This window comes from Gymnodraco acuticeps, unplaced genomic scaffold (genome assembly GCF_902827175.1).
Source record: "Gymnodraco acuticeps unplaced genomic scaffold, fGymAcu1.1, whole genome shotgun sequence".
Classification (NCBI taxonomy): domain Eukaryota; kingdom Metazoa; phylum Chordata; class Actinopteri; order Perciformes; family Bathydraconidae; genus Gymnodraco; species Gymnodraco acuticeps.
In genome coordinates this window covers 310,258-324,598 of record NW_022989900.1, presented here as the reverse complement: position 1 = coordinate 324,598, position 14,341 = coordinate 310,258, and the positions used below count along the sequence as shown (strand labels likewise).

At 39.5% G+C, this 14,341-nt stretch overlaps 2 protein-coding genes across 9 annotated transcripts in view; both read left to right on the top strand.

Moving 5' to 3' along the window:
• st6galnac2 (ST6 (alpha-N-acetyl-neuraminyl-2,3-beta-galactosyl-1,3)-N-acetylgalactosaminide alpha-2,6-sialyltransferase 2) overlaps positions 1–6,892 on the top strand; it is a 28,742-nt gene extending 21,850 nt beyond the window's left edge. For both annotated transcript variants that reach the window (XM_034206629.1, XM_034206620.1), the window contains 5 exons: positions 1,408–1,546; positions 2,092–2,195; positions 5,103–5,183; positions 5,399–5,501; positions 5,737–6,892. In XM_034206629.1, coding sequence (XP_034062520.1) covers positions 1,408–1,546; positions 2,092–2,195; positions 5,103–5,183; positions 5,399–5,501; positions 5,737–5,916 — 607 coding nt within the window. In that variant the 3' untranslated portion in view covers positions 5,917–6,892. The remainder of the gene's footprint in view (positions 1–1,407; positions 1,547–2,091; positions 2,196–5,102; positions 5,184–5,398; positions 5,502–5,736) is intronic.
• Positions 6,893–7,680: 788 nt separating this feature from the next.
• LOC117540188 (caskin-2-like) overlaps positions 7,681–14,341 on the top strand; it is a 96,953-nt gene continuing 90,292 nt past the window's right edge. For 6 of the 7 annotated variants that reach the window (XM_034206790.1, XM_034206763.1, XM_034206783.1 and 3 more), the window contains exons 1-2: positions 7,681–7,992; positions 11,625–11,962. In XM_034206790.1, the coding sequence (XP_034062681.1) occupies positions 11,869–11,962 (94 nt within the window). In that variant the 5' untranslated portion in view covers positions 7,681–7,992; positions 11,625–11,868. Of the gene's footprint in view, positions 7,993–9,473; positions 9,546–11,624; positions 11,963–14,341 lie in introns of all 7 variants that reach the window. The other variant, XM_034206748.1, reaches the window with a different exon arrangement.

Sequence of the window (14,341 nt, the reverse complement as noted above, 5' to 3'; positions counted from 1 at the left end):
TAGTACTTCTTAACCACTAGGTGTCCCTTTCTATCAGCTGTGCACCGTTATGGTGTAAATACAGCCTATCTACGAATTGGATCAAATATAAAAGTCAGCCGAATTAGTGTTGATACTGCAAGGAGACGTATTGTGTGAAAAGAAATGTAAGATGCTGTTTAATTGCTTATATATTTATGATCCACGTCACGTATTCAGTTTTGGCGGCGGTTCTTCCTGTTTGTCTAGAAGTCTTCTCATCAGGGCTCTATAAATAGAGAACTACGGCAGATATGTAATATGTAATGCAGCCGAACCGTGTATTACAATGCCGTTATGTGATGACTTTCAAAGAGAAAAGCAAGCACACTCGGAATAAAGTATTATTTTATTTTTAAAAAACGTTTTCAGATTTCACATCACATAAACACCAAATCCCAGCATGCATTGCGGCTACACCATCCAATCATCGAGCTGAGGATCTTGCCTACGTCTGTTTCCGGTTTAGTTTATGACGGATGTATTTTGTTATACACACATTCCTTCACATTTACATTTAAATGTACATTAAAGTATTTCGTGAGGCCTTCTAACATGTTTTTAAATATAACTACTGTTCTGAACCGCAGCTGTTGCCTGGCAACGCAATCTCACAACGTCACGTCCGTTAATTCCACATCCACACACATGGGTTAACATCGATTTAATACATTAATGTAGCCTTTGTTTCTGCTAAAAGAGATGTCGACCAGCTGGGGCAACAAGAAAATCGGCGAAATCGAGTGTGACTATTAAAAAATAAATCATTATTATATTAATATTGACAATAACAACCGACCGTCGGGGTAGCATTTGCTTGGCATTTCCGGGTATTTCTCCACTGGTTAACATGGGTTAACAATACCGTGTAACTGTCACGTTTGAAGGGACGAAATCGTGACATCTTCACGTCTCCCAGCATGGTAAATCGTCACATGTTCACGTCTTGCCGTGATACTGGTTGCTTCAAAGATACACACAAAGATCAAAAGGGACACAAAATAGACACAAAAGGACTTCTAATAAACACAAAATCACTATAAAAGACAGACTTAAAGACTTCAAAGAGACAAATATTAACTAGAAAGACCCACAAAAAATGCAAAATGGCCAAAAAGATAAACAAAAAGATTTCAAAGACAAACAAAATGACACAAAAACAACTATAAAAGTGATACAGAACGACTATTAAAGAGACACAAAATGACTTCAAAGAGATATGCAATAATTACAAAGTGGCACAAAATGAACACAACTGATGCAAAACGACCACAAAGATAAACAAACAGATTTCAAAGACACACAAAATGACAAATAGGAAACATCTCATGTTTCTCTCATGTCTGCGATTAGCATTTTTTAATAAAAAACTGTTTCCCTGCCCCTCAGGATGAACGGAGCGGTGATCAGAGGTTTTGAAAAAGACGTGGGGACAAAGATTTCTTTCTACGGATTCTCCACCAACACCATGAAGAACTCGCTGGGCCGGTACCGCACCGACGGATTCACCAGAACCCCCCAGAGTCCGGTGGGGAGAACTCAACTCTGACTACTGTTATTGTGCTCACTCATGTTTTGCATTTGTTGTTTGTCATTTTTAATCAATTTTTACAAGTCGTTTGTCTCATTTTTGGTCATTTAGCATCTGTTTTAGACATTTTGCATCACGTAGATTTTGCATCCTTTTTGGACCTTGTCCATCATCTTTTAGATGTGTTGCAATAGTTTTTTGTAGTTTTGCATAATTTGTATCCAATTGCGTCTCTTTCTGGTCATTTTGCATCACTTATTAAACTTATTGTATCTCTTTTGGTTATTGGCAAGACCTTTTGGTTCTTAAGCATGGCCTTTTAGATGATTTGCATCTCGTTTTGTTTGTATTTAGAAATGTTGCGTCTCGTAGTTGTATTGGTCTGTCTCTTTTATAAGTTATGTGTCTCTTTTTGGTCATTTTTCATCCCCCTTTAAACTATTTGGATGACTTTCCGTCCATTTTGATTATTCTTTCATCACTTAATGAACTGTATGTTAGCAGCAACTTTAAACGTTCATGCTCATTTTCTTCTTCTGCAGGAGATAAACTATATCTTCATCCCTTCAGACCTCCGAGACTATGTGATGATGGCGGCTGCTGTTCAGGGTCGGGTCGTGGGCTCAGGGAGGGACAGGGGGGACAGGTGAGTCCATTATTTATTATTGATAAAAGTCTCAGGCCACCTGCAACAATGCTCATTCAGTAGGCTATGCATGAAGAAAAAAGGGAAACATCACAAAAAGATCAAGAGGAACATTTGAGATATTAAATAGTAAATGCTAAAGTGTATGGCTAAAATAAAACCATGACTAAGATATACAAAATTATCATTAAAGGTCCCCTATTATGCAAAATCCACTTGTTCATGTCTTTCATTCATAAATATGTTTTCCCTCTGTGTTAAGAGATATGGAAAGTTGTGGAAAAAAGATTCTCTCTCTTTTTGTCCTGACCCATTTATATAAAAACCTGTCTGAAAATGAGCTGATTTCGGCCACTTTGTGATGTCATAATATTTGTTGTGTTGGGCAACCATTATCCAATAGCAAACCAAGGTAACACCCACCCACCTTATCAACTACATCTCATCTTAAGGTCCGAGCCGATTTCGGCGTCGATAGATGTCGGGCCGTCGATGAGCGTTGTGTCGCCCTACTCAGATTGGTGTGTCCTGCACCGTCGTGTCTTTTCGGCCGTGCCGACACCTTCCGCCACCGATTCGGCATGTTGAATCAGTAGGCTGTCGGCCAAAGGCCGTCGGCCAAATAAATGACTCTGATTGGCTGTTCAGCTAGCGAATCAGTGCATGAGAAGCAAAACGGAAGTGAGGGACCCAAACAAATTATTAAGAAGGCAAATCTGAGATTTCATTTAACTCCAGCTCTCGACACAGGTTCGGGAAAGCCCCATGAGCTTCTCGTTGTAGAGTGAAAATGGAACGCACACGCTATTTGTTGTTTGTTTATATCACGTTGTCTGTTCTTCTTCTCTCGGTGTATCATGCAGTCTGTCTTCCGGTTGTTGCCTCTTTTGAATGACGAATACACACTACCGCCGCCTGCTGGTAAGGAGAGTTATTGCCACTCATGCATGCGCAGTTCATACGTGCAACTTGGCCGTCGGCTGAAGTCTTTGCGGTGTTTTCCAGTGCGACACATGGCCAAGACGCAGGAGACGTGAGGCGACGTGAGGCGGCGTGAGGCGGCGTGAGGCGACGTGAGGCAACGTGAGGCGACGTGAGGCAACGTGAGGCGACGTGAGGCGACGGCGACGTGAGGCGGAGTGAGGCGGCGTTCCGTCGGGACATGTTCTTTGATGTTCTTTGGTGTCAGTTTGGTGTGTAAGGAGCTTTAGAGCACCATCGTTTGTTTTTAAACCAAACAGTTCTCAGGGGGGCGTGGCCAGCAGCAGCTCATTAGCACTTAAAGCTACAGACACAGAATCAGCACTTTTGAAACCGGGCTGAAACAGAGGGGATTATGGGATGCTGCAATGCATGATCTGTTTGGTATTTATAGCCAAACACATCAGAGACATGTTTGCATATATCTGAGACCTATATATTGTTCAAATAGAGAGTATAATAGGGGCCCTTCAATTTTTGGTAGAAATTATTATAGTAAGTAAATCATTCTGTAGTAAGGCCTAAAATTAGGGCTTAAATCTGAAGTGGATTTTTGTTGATCTAATGAGCATGGTTTTGAAAAATGTAAACATTTTTGCAGTTTTTCTATCTGCGCTGTAACACCATGTTTGGCCTGCAGATGGCGGATGAGCCTTTAACCATCTTGCAGAATTTATTTCAACTGCATCCCTCTCAAACAGGTGTTTTAATGAAGTAAAATGACTGAAAGCGCATTGTGACAATATTAATGTACATTTTAAGAATACATTTATTTTTAAATATTTTTTAGGATTAAAGGTGGGGTAGGTAAGTTTCAGAAACCGGCTCGAGATACACTTTTTGTTATATTCCATGGAATGCTCTTAACATCCCGATAGCAATGAATATCTTAAGTGCTTTGACAAAAAATCCATAAAAAAACGTCATCTGTGGAAGCTGTAATACTGTAAAAAGCACGACCAATCCGTTTAGCCGGGCCGGCTAAACGGATTGCCGCCCTGTCTGTCAGCCTTCCATCTCGTGCACGCACAAATGTATCCCGTGCCCTCATTGGGCGTGCCGTCATTGGGCGTGCCGTCATTGGGCGTGCATTGCAGCAGTACTTCAATGACTCGCCAGCAACAGGCGGCCACTCTCACCAGTCTGCTGACGTCATGTGCGCGTTCATGTGTGTTGGAGGAGGTGCTCTGTAAGGAAGTCTGAAGGAAGGGGCGGATTCTTTTCGGCTGTGTACTTTCAAATGTTAGTGCACTCGAGCCGGTTTCTGAAACTTACCTACCCCACCTTTAATTATGTTATAATTTTTTTAAAGTTATATTTTGAGAATAAAGTAATTTTGTTTTATTATAATGCTATTTCAAGAATAAAGTTATATATTCATTTTTCATATATTTTCCCGAAAAAAGTCTGGAATTTCTTTTTTTATATTTCAGTAAAAACGGGATAATAGACAACAAAGTTTAAATGTTTGAAGGCAATATATATGAGGAACAAGTTGATTGTTATTAATTGAAAACAATGATTTACAGTACTGTCAATTCACTGATTCATTCATGGACTTATTATTTAAGCTGAACTTTTTTCTTTTTAACTTTAGACATCAATGAGTTAGTCTCCCTGAGCAGGTGGCACCTTGTACAGCAGCATCCGCTCTGTATGAATGACGAGTTGTATGTGTTAATCTTATAAATGCAGTCCTTTTACCATTTACTATTTTGTGTATAAAAAAAGAGTACAATATTTTCTTTTGAGATCAAAATAAGTACTCTTCTTAATTAAAAGTGCCTCAAATTGAAGTAAAGTACTTGAGTAAATGTATCTAGTTACAATCCACCAGTATTGTTGTTGTTGTTGTTGTTGTTGTTGTTGTTGTTGTTGTTGTTGTTATTGTTGTTTTTCATAATGTATGTGTTGTATCTCCAACAGGCCCTGGAATTATTTTGGTCACAAACCAGCAGAAAACTTCAAGATTCTCCACCCAGGTTTTATTTCCTACGTGACTCGCAGGTGAAGCGCAGCTGTAATTAGAGAATATATTAATGTCAGTATCTCAAGTTTTTATGTTTAAATTATTCCTTATTTTACGTTTTATTGTTTGTTTTTTATACATTTGTATTTGAATTATATTTTTCATTTTTTACTTTTTTTAAATGTCTTAATATTTGTTATCAATTTTATATTATTTTACATTATTATAAGTCGTTTTTTGTTATCATTTTCAGTTTCCTGCAGTCTCCTCTGCTGAAAGACATCAGGACTCGTCACCTCTACATGCCGAGCACCGGAGCTCTGATGCTGCTGACAGCACTGCACACCTGTGACCAGGTACACACGCACACACACACACACACACACACACACACACACACACACACACACACACACACACACACACACACACACACACACACACACACACACACACACACACACACACACACACACACCACACACACACACACACACACACACACACACACACACGCACACACACACACACACACACACACACACACACACACACACACACCTGTCATTATAGCATGATGCCTGTCTGCAGGTTTCTGCGTACGGCTTCATCACCAGGAGCTACGCGTCGTTCTCCAATCATTACTACGACTCCACCTGGCAGCCTCTTGGATTCTTCTCCAACCACGACCTGCAGATGGAGGGCCGGCTCTGGGAGGAGCTGCACCATCGGGGGGTCCTCAGGTTGTACCAGAGGGAGGGGGGCAACTGACAGGGCAAACATTTATACTAATAGATCAGAAGGAAACTTCCCTGGTTGATTTCTCACATAAGGACAATTATCTTTTGCAAGTATTCTAAAATGTTAGCTTTAAATATTCAAACGATGCCTTATCTAATGCTAGTCTAAATCTAGTCTTAAACTTGGAAAGTGCCTATAAAATGTCCAGTTTTAATGTACATTTTTTCGTAATCATAAACCTTTTAAAAAGGCACCTTACGTCTGATTATTTTACATTGAAATTTGACTGAATATAAGCATTAAGAAGCTTCATTAATGCAGTTTATTTTGTTAATTTTCAAAGCAATTGCTGGGGAATATAAGCTCGAAAATGTACATGGGATCCAAATTTGGAACGTGTCCATTTATACAAAACTGTCCTTATGATATATTTATCCTGTGTTTTACAATATAAAAACACTTTCCTAATATCTGCAACATTCATTACCAACAAGCTTGTACAATAATTAACTTTGTTTCAAATGTTTTATTTAATCACTCAAAAATGGTATACAACACTGATTTCAGATTCAATCTTTTTTTTAATAAAAATATATTTGCAAGTTATTGTTTCACTTTTCAATTTTAATAATTTGAGCATTCTGGTGATTATTTACTCATATACACAAACTAATATGGAGAACTTAGCTAATGCTGACTTATATTTTTTATATGAACTATGTGAGAATTATCCCTTTTTCGCTCCATTTTATTGACTCATGAACTCTGTAAAAGTTTAATAGTAAAATAATGAAAACAAATATATAATTTTTCTGAAGAGGAACATTAGCAAATGTTATAAATGAATTCCCCAACAACTGCTGAATATAAAAAGGCACCCTCTCTGGAAAAGGAGTGATACAATTGGGTGGGAGGGTCATATTTCATTAAGCTACACAACATGAGCCAGAAATAAACAGATAATAACTCATTCATATTTCAAAATAAAAGCACGACTTTTAATGTTTCTTCTTTCTGTCTTTTATTGCTCTAAGAACGTGTGTGTGTGTGTGTGTGTGTGTGTGTGTGTGTGTGTGTGTGTGTGTGTGTGTGTGTGTGTGTGTGTGTGTGTGTGTGTGTGTGTGTGTGTGTGTGTGTGGGGGGGGGGGGGTTTGTTTCATGTTTACAAAGATTACATTTTAGTTGCTGGAAAGTAAAACTTCTGAAATAAATGTGGGTACAGGCTAACCAGCTGAAAAACAGAACATTCGGGCTGCAACTGAAATAAATATATTTCCGGTTAAACTTTTTGATGAATAAAGAAGTATTTTTCTCAGTAAAACATCAGAAAAAAGAGACTAATTATAACTAATGTAAAGTATTGAAGTTGTTTGTTTCTTCAAAGTTACAGTTTAAAAAACCCAAATGTATTAATTACACTATAAATAATGACATAGAAAAGCAGTAAATCCATATATGAGCTAGCTGAAACTTGGTCATTTTGGGTATGTTGGATTGAAAAATTTACATTTTCGAAATGTATAAATTGCTTCTACTACATGTATGTTGGTGAATTATTCAATCATTATTTGTATTCAGAGTTTAAGTTTCCTTCTGATTGTTTTCTTTAACTAGCAGAAATGGGCTTCCATACCACATTACAAGTAAGTGACGACAAGCTTTATATATAAAGTCTATGGTGACAAGTAGCAGAATTACATTTAGTTGAAAGACATTTCTTTGTCAGGTTTTATTTAGAAAGGCTGATCCGGATGTTGTGCGTGTTGCTGTTAGTCACTTCACACGCCTCGTCCTGAACGCAGCAGCGGAGAGAATGTGGCATTCACGGAGAGGAGGGAAAACCTGGAAGAGCGTCACCGGGCAATGTGACGTACAAAGTAGGCTACTAAAGTCCGTAAAATTATGATATATGTGTTGGTTAACTCTGTTTGGGGATTTAACCACTATCTAACACGCTTGGAAGTTAACACTCCTGGGATATAAAACCCCACTTTTCTGGAATATCAACACAAGGAATACTCTGCCAGATCTCCGGAGTTTTCCTACAAACCGTGGTCCGCTACATTTCATGGGTTGAAAAGTTTAAAACATAACTGACTAAAAGAGGTAAGTTTCATACAAGATTGTTTTTTCTTATTAATGTTTCGCTTTTAAGAAACGTGTGGTTACAAGTGCTTTAACTAACTTCGGTGCAAAGGTCGGTGTTGGTGGAGGTGCTCTCCCACGGTCTGTTTACATGCCAGACTCCTGCCGCGAAATGCGGGTTCCTCCGGTGCGGAAAAAGCTTCTCACCGAACTCCCTTCTCATCTCTCTAAACTGGAGCCGTTTATTTAAAAGACAACTCCATATCAACCCAATAAAGATTTGAATATCATTTACTAAATATATGTTCAACATCACCAAGGAGCACTTAGTTTCTGTAAAATACAAGGTGAATATTGGTTTATAGCTTGCCAACCATTGTGAGTATTTAAGTTGAAGACTTCCAGTTTTTAGAGGTTTATCAGTGCTTTTGAGTGCTTTAAATATAGCCGAATTGGCAACAGACTACAGCTTAATTATGAAAATCCTCCAAATACATGTTTTATTTGTGTTTTAAGTGGTTGATGTGGATGGGAATGTAGAATAAGATTTTTTTTAACGGAGTCTGGCTTGAAAATGTGCTTGCATCAAAGAAAATGGCACATTTCGAAGCTTATTAAAATGCAACTTGTTAAACACTGAGACTTTTCTATATCTTCAGATGCAAATCTTCAATTCTGCCTTCTATGATATCACTAAATGGCACTTAAAATATACGGTAAAAACTGGATGAATTGGCTTTAGTCACCTTTGTGGGTGAATGAATACAAGACTTCCAGTGTGAAAGGTTAATCAGTGCTAAGTGCTTCACGTAGGCCTACTGTTGAATTGGCAACAGACAATAATGCAAAACGTCAAAATACATGTTATGTTTGTGTTTCATCTGGTAGATGAGAACGGGAATTTTTTTAACGGAGTCTGTCTTGAAAATATCGATGAATCAAAGAAAATGGCACTTATGGAAGCTTATTAAAATGTAACTTGATTAACACTGACACTTTAGTATGTATTTTGAGATATACATATTTAATTTGGTGTACTATGATATCACTAAATGGCTCTTCAAGTCAGTAAAATGTAAGGTCACAATTGGATTACATGGGTTGCCAACCCCTTTTGTGCATAAATGAATACAAGACTTTCAATGTTAAGGGTTTTGCAGTGCCTTTTAGTGATTCAAATATCCCCGAATTGACAACTGACTATTATTTCACGCAAAACCTCTAAATACATGTTGTGTTTATGTTTATTGTGATTAATATTAAAGGAAAGTGGAATTTCTAACTTTTCTAATGGAGTCTGGCTTGACAAGCATCAAAGAACATGACACACCTTGAAGCTGAATACGGCTTTATTGCACTATGCAAACATCTTTTGGGGGTTGGCAATGTGGAAAGACAGCCAAACAGCTTCATGAAAAACTATTCATCATGGTAACACATTTCATTATTCACTACTCTAACATTACTTTAAAGTAATATCTGTCAAATGTTTCTTGTTTCAGAGCAATACGCTGATGTATTCACTTTGGAACACGTCTCTGAGACTTGGAGCCCCTGCAGTGTCAAAGAGAAATGTACGAGTATTGTTCATCTTGTCATGAATGCAGTGACAATACAAAATGCCTGAGGGAGGAAAGAGGGGAGGGGGGGGGCGTGATGGGTGTAAATGGGAATGACAGCTCTGCTTACGCCCTGTGCTCCTCTGTGGCTGCTGGTTATGTAATGAAATGAGTTGTAACCAGGAAAACAGTGCAGTGCCCTGTGATCCGCCTGCAAAGCCTCTTTCTGTTTATATAGCAGCACTGCTTTTTTTGAGGCCCGGTGCTGCAGCAGTGATCATGTTCTCATGCAGAGATCAAGACTGTCAACTGTGATGACGGTTATCTGAAAGAAACTGGAGCACAGACGCAGCTCTGACTTAACTCTGCCAACTCCTTCCTCTCATATCTGAGTTGTGCCTGGGCACTGGGCTGGAAGAGTTTAAGTAGCTGTCCTGCCGCTGAAATGAAGTGGACGCATATATTGTATCACAGAGCCCCGAGGGAAGCAGCAGAGCAGGACAAGTCAGCCACACAGGGACTCAACGTCAGGTGGTTTCACCCAACCCAAATGTAGATTCATAAATGGAGTTTGGTGTTCAACTCCTCTGGTTTAGACATTTCAAATCCACTTCATGGAGTTTGGTATAACACCATTGTTTGCCGGGTTTAACATAGCTGGTTCTCAAATGTTGAACAATTCAGTGGAGTTTGGTGTAAAACCCCTTTGTGTTCAGTGTTATATAACCCATGGTTTAAACATGTGAAATTGTTCTATGGAGCTTGGTGTAAAACCATTGTGTGCAGGGTTTAAACACCTCTTCCTCCAGAGAAACAGACTTATTCTTTAATCATTTACAACTTTTTTCACTGGCTTTGTGACATGCAACAACATGAACCTTTCTGTTGGTCGCTTGTTAGCAGACCCTTCACGCGATAGCAGAGCGAACAGGTACAGGAGGCGTAGAGCGAGGGATCATTGTCCACTAGTGAATCGATCGCAGATGGCGTCAAAAAACCACCTAAATGGGTCGCGAAATATACTTTGGCGGCCGTTAATATACCTGGGCGGCCCACCCAAGTTAAGACTGTGTGGGAAACCCTGGCTTTAATGTGTCTTAAAAATGGGGGTTGCTAAAAACGGACTAAATGAGACTACTAAACGACATAATGCCGAACATTAGCCGCTGTTAGCTTAGCAGTTGTCATGTGGCGTTGTAGTTTGTTTATAGCCTAAGTTTAGCTTTTCACTTATTTAATATCCTTTAAATTTGAACAATGATAAAGGGGTGTATAAATGTGGAGATTATCTTGCTGAACAAAATATGTTTATCATTGACCTTTGTTTGCCAAGGCATTTTGTTTTCTCAATTATATTCTGTACAAATTGTACAGTCCACTGAGACACATGTAACATTTGTGATATTGCAGTGTTTCCCCTACCATTGTCTTGGAGGGGCGCTTAAATATATATAGCCCCAAATAATCTATTAACGTCACTTTTCACATTGAACATGTGCTCTTTTATTAAATAAACTAAACTCTTTCATTTTAAGTTGTGAGTTTAGTGTTTATGACCCTAAGAAACACTGAAGCATTAATCAATAACAATAGTCCACAGCTCCTCTCTGTAAGAAATATATATCCCCCCCCCCCCCCCCCCCCCCCCCCCCCCCCCCCCCGCTCAGGCAGCACCCCCCACAAAGCAGTAAACCTAGGGGAAACACTGTATTGGGTTATATAACTAAACGTTGATTGATTGAATTATCCAAAATCCAATGGAAAAATCCCCTTGTGTTTTTGTGTAGGAAACCAGGGAATACAGAAATACATCAACCCAGCGCCACTCTGAAGAATTGTAGTCCTTGTAGTAACTTTAAGTTGCGTACAACATCTGCGAGTAAACCTGATTAGATTTAATAAGGGATTAAACAGGATCAGCTCTGATGGATTTTGGGTTTATACAATGCTACTCAACCTAAATCCTGTTCATCTGTTTAACTCTTTAACTTGACCTCATTAGAGCATTTGTGGTCGTAGTAAAACACCTTCAGGAGCTCCTGAGGGTTTTTCAGTTTTATACTTTTCTGATCTGGTTTTCTCATTTCTCCTCAGGACTGAACCACATCACCTTCTCCTCTGACATCCTGGAAATAACATCTTCCCCCCAATACAAGAACAAAAGAGTGCAAAGAAGTCTGCGTAGGAAATTAGGATCAGTGTCCCCGCCTAGGCAGACTCCAGAGGACTTATATGAATTTGAGTGTGGAGAGTCTCACCTGAGGCAGGTCTTCATGCGTCCGACACGCAGCATGAGGCTCTGAGGAGGATTTTAAATAACGCTGGTTAAAGGAGGAGGATGGGGAAGGAGCAGGACCTGCTGCAGGCGGCGAAGAGCGGAGACCTGCTGTCCACCCAGAAGCTGCTGTCCAAGCTCAAAGCCAACAGGAACAGTAAGTAACACTATGCTTTTATTTTGAAAAAAATGGCTATAAGTTACAACGTGCTTTTATTCTGAAAAGATGGTTGTAAGTTAAATCATTTTTTTATTCTGAAAAGTTGTTTGTAAGCTACACCATGCTTTTATTTTTGAAAAATGGCTGTACATTTCGGCATTCTTTTATCCTGAAAAAATGGCTGTAGGTTGCACCAGGGTTTCCCACACATAGACTTTACCTGGGCGGGCTTGTTGTATTCTTGTTTTATCCGTCCGCGAGCACGACACCATCTGCGATCAATTAACTACCCCTCCTGTACCTGTTCGCTCTGCTATCGCATGAAGGGTCTGCTTTATGCGCTCCGCAGTAACTCTGCTGCGAGGCTCCGGCGAACAGTTCATGAGCGTGCTCCACTAGCACCCCCCAACCCCCCGGGTTCCCGGCTACCACCACAAGTGTATTTCCGATCTGTGGGAAACACTGGTTGCACCATGCCTTTATTTTTGAAAACATGGCTGCAAGTTACACCATGCTTTTTATTCTGTAAATTGGTTCTAGGTGTCACTACCCGATCTGCCGCCCTGCCCTATCTGCAGTGCGCATGTGCGAGATGGTCCGCCATATTGGACAATTACATACGGCAACTCTAATAGGACACTTAACACAGTGGCGTTTGGCAAAGCAGAAAAAGAACACTCAAAAAACCCGACAATATTAATCTGAACGAGAGAGATGAGTTATTGTTATTACAACGTGACTTCACTATTCTTTTTGTGCTTTGCCAAAAGCCACTGTGTCAAGTGTCCTATTAGAGTTGCCGTACGTAGTTGTCCAATATGGCGGACCATCTCGCACATGCGCACTGCAGATAGGGCAGGGCGGCAGATCGGGTAGTGACACTAGGTTACACTGTGCTTTTATTAAAACAAAATGGCTGTAGGCTAAACCATGCCTTTGTTCAGGAAAATGGCCGTAGGTAACAATATGCTTTTACTCTGAAAAATGGCTGATGCATTCACAGTTATCTTTGGAGGTTGCGGCTTCTGAAGCTGCAGGGACTTCCTGTTGTTATTGGTAATTGCTTTTCATTGGCTAATGCTAAATAATAGAGGTTACGAACAACGATGCATTCAAGTGCTCCTCGGATGGTCTCCTTTTGATGTGTTCATGAGCTTTAAATTGTGGAAACACCATTGATACTTCAAGGAAGATGTGTTGTATAAATGTTGCTCGCTGATTGAATTGGGTCCCTTACTTGTTGTTGCACCTGTAAAAACCACTAAAAGGTTGCTTTTCCTAATTTTTCTGACTTTCTTTTTACATGGAGAGCAAATAACGGTTTCACAATAATACCATATTACAAATGATTTGAGCAACTGAATTGTATGCAATACTTTTTAACCATCAAGGATGCACAAGAACGGCTAAGATGTAGTGGAAAAAGATTTAAAATTCCAAATCAATTCTTCTTCTTCTGAAAATGTGATATTTATTGAGGTTGAATTAATAATACATTTGACAAAAATGATCGTCTGCAGTGAATACATAAATGTTGCATCATGGGATATTTGAGGACAGCTACTGCTTCAAATGTAGATTCCAACCACACCAGTGTATTATCTTTGATCTCTGAGAGTAAAAGGTTTAGCCTCAGTCTGGATCTCTAAGAGACAAGTCTTTTGACCTCCTTCTCTCTGTCCGTGTGACGGGTGCAGACGCCTCTCTGTCGCCTCGCTGCTTGCTGGAGACAGAGAAAAGGGCCCCGGGGCCGGCAGGAGGTCGCCTTTTATCACACGGCCCGCGTCCTGCGTGACCTCTGACCTCTGCAGGGGGTCAACACATGATGCGTTTATGAAAGTTTCAGGATGGGAGTAACCATCAGAAGGTTAACTCTAAAGAATGAAAGCGAAAGTACAGAAATATGTTATTGTCAACATCATTTATATTATCCAGCAGTGTGCAGAAAGCAACAAAGATAACACATTGATAAAAAGCGCTTAGGAAAAGGCAGAAAACCCAAATTACACAATGTTATAGAGAACAATATATAAATATACAGATACAAGTTGGATAGAACGACCATTCGTTGGGAATTGTTAATAAACAGTATATTATATTACTAAAGCTTTCACACTGTTAATGCAAGGAGCAGCCATCTTGGATTTTGAGGTCAAGTTTAGTGAAATCTGACTTCAGAGGCCTTCCAGTTCAAATATCCGACTGGATACAAATGTTACGCCTTATACATTTAGTTTCCAACTCCATGTTTTACTAGCTTTGTTTTTTCTTGTTGGTTTGATTCCCAGTGAGAATATACCAAAGCAAATTCTTCTGATGTGTAAACCTACTTGGTAATAAAACCGATGCTGATTCTGAGAACACTTCAGTAGCCAT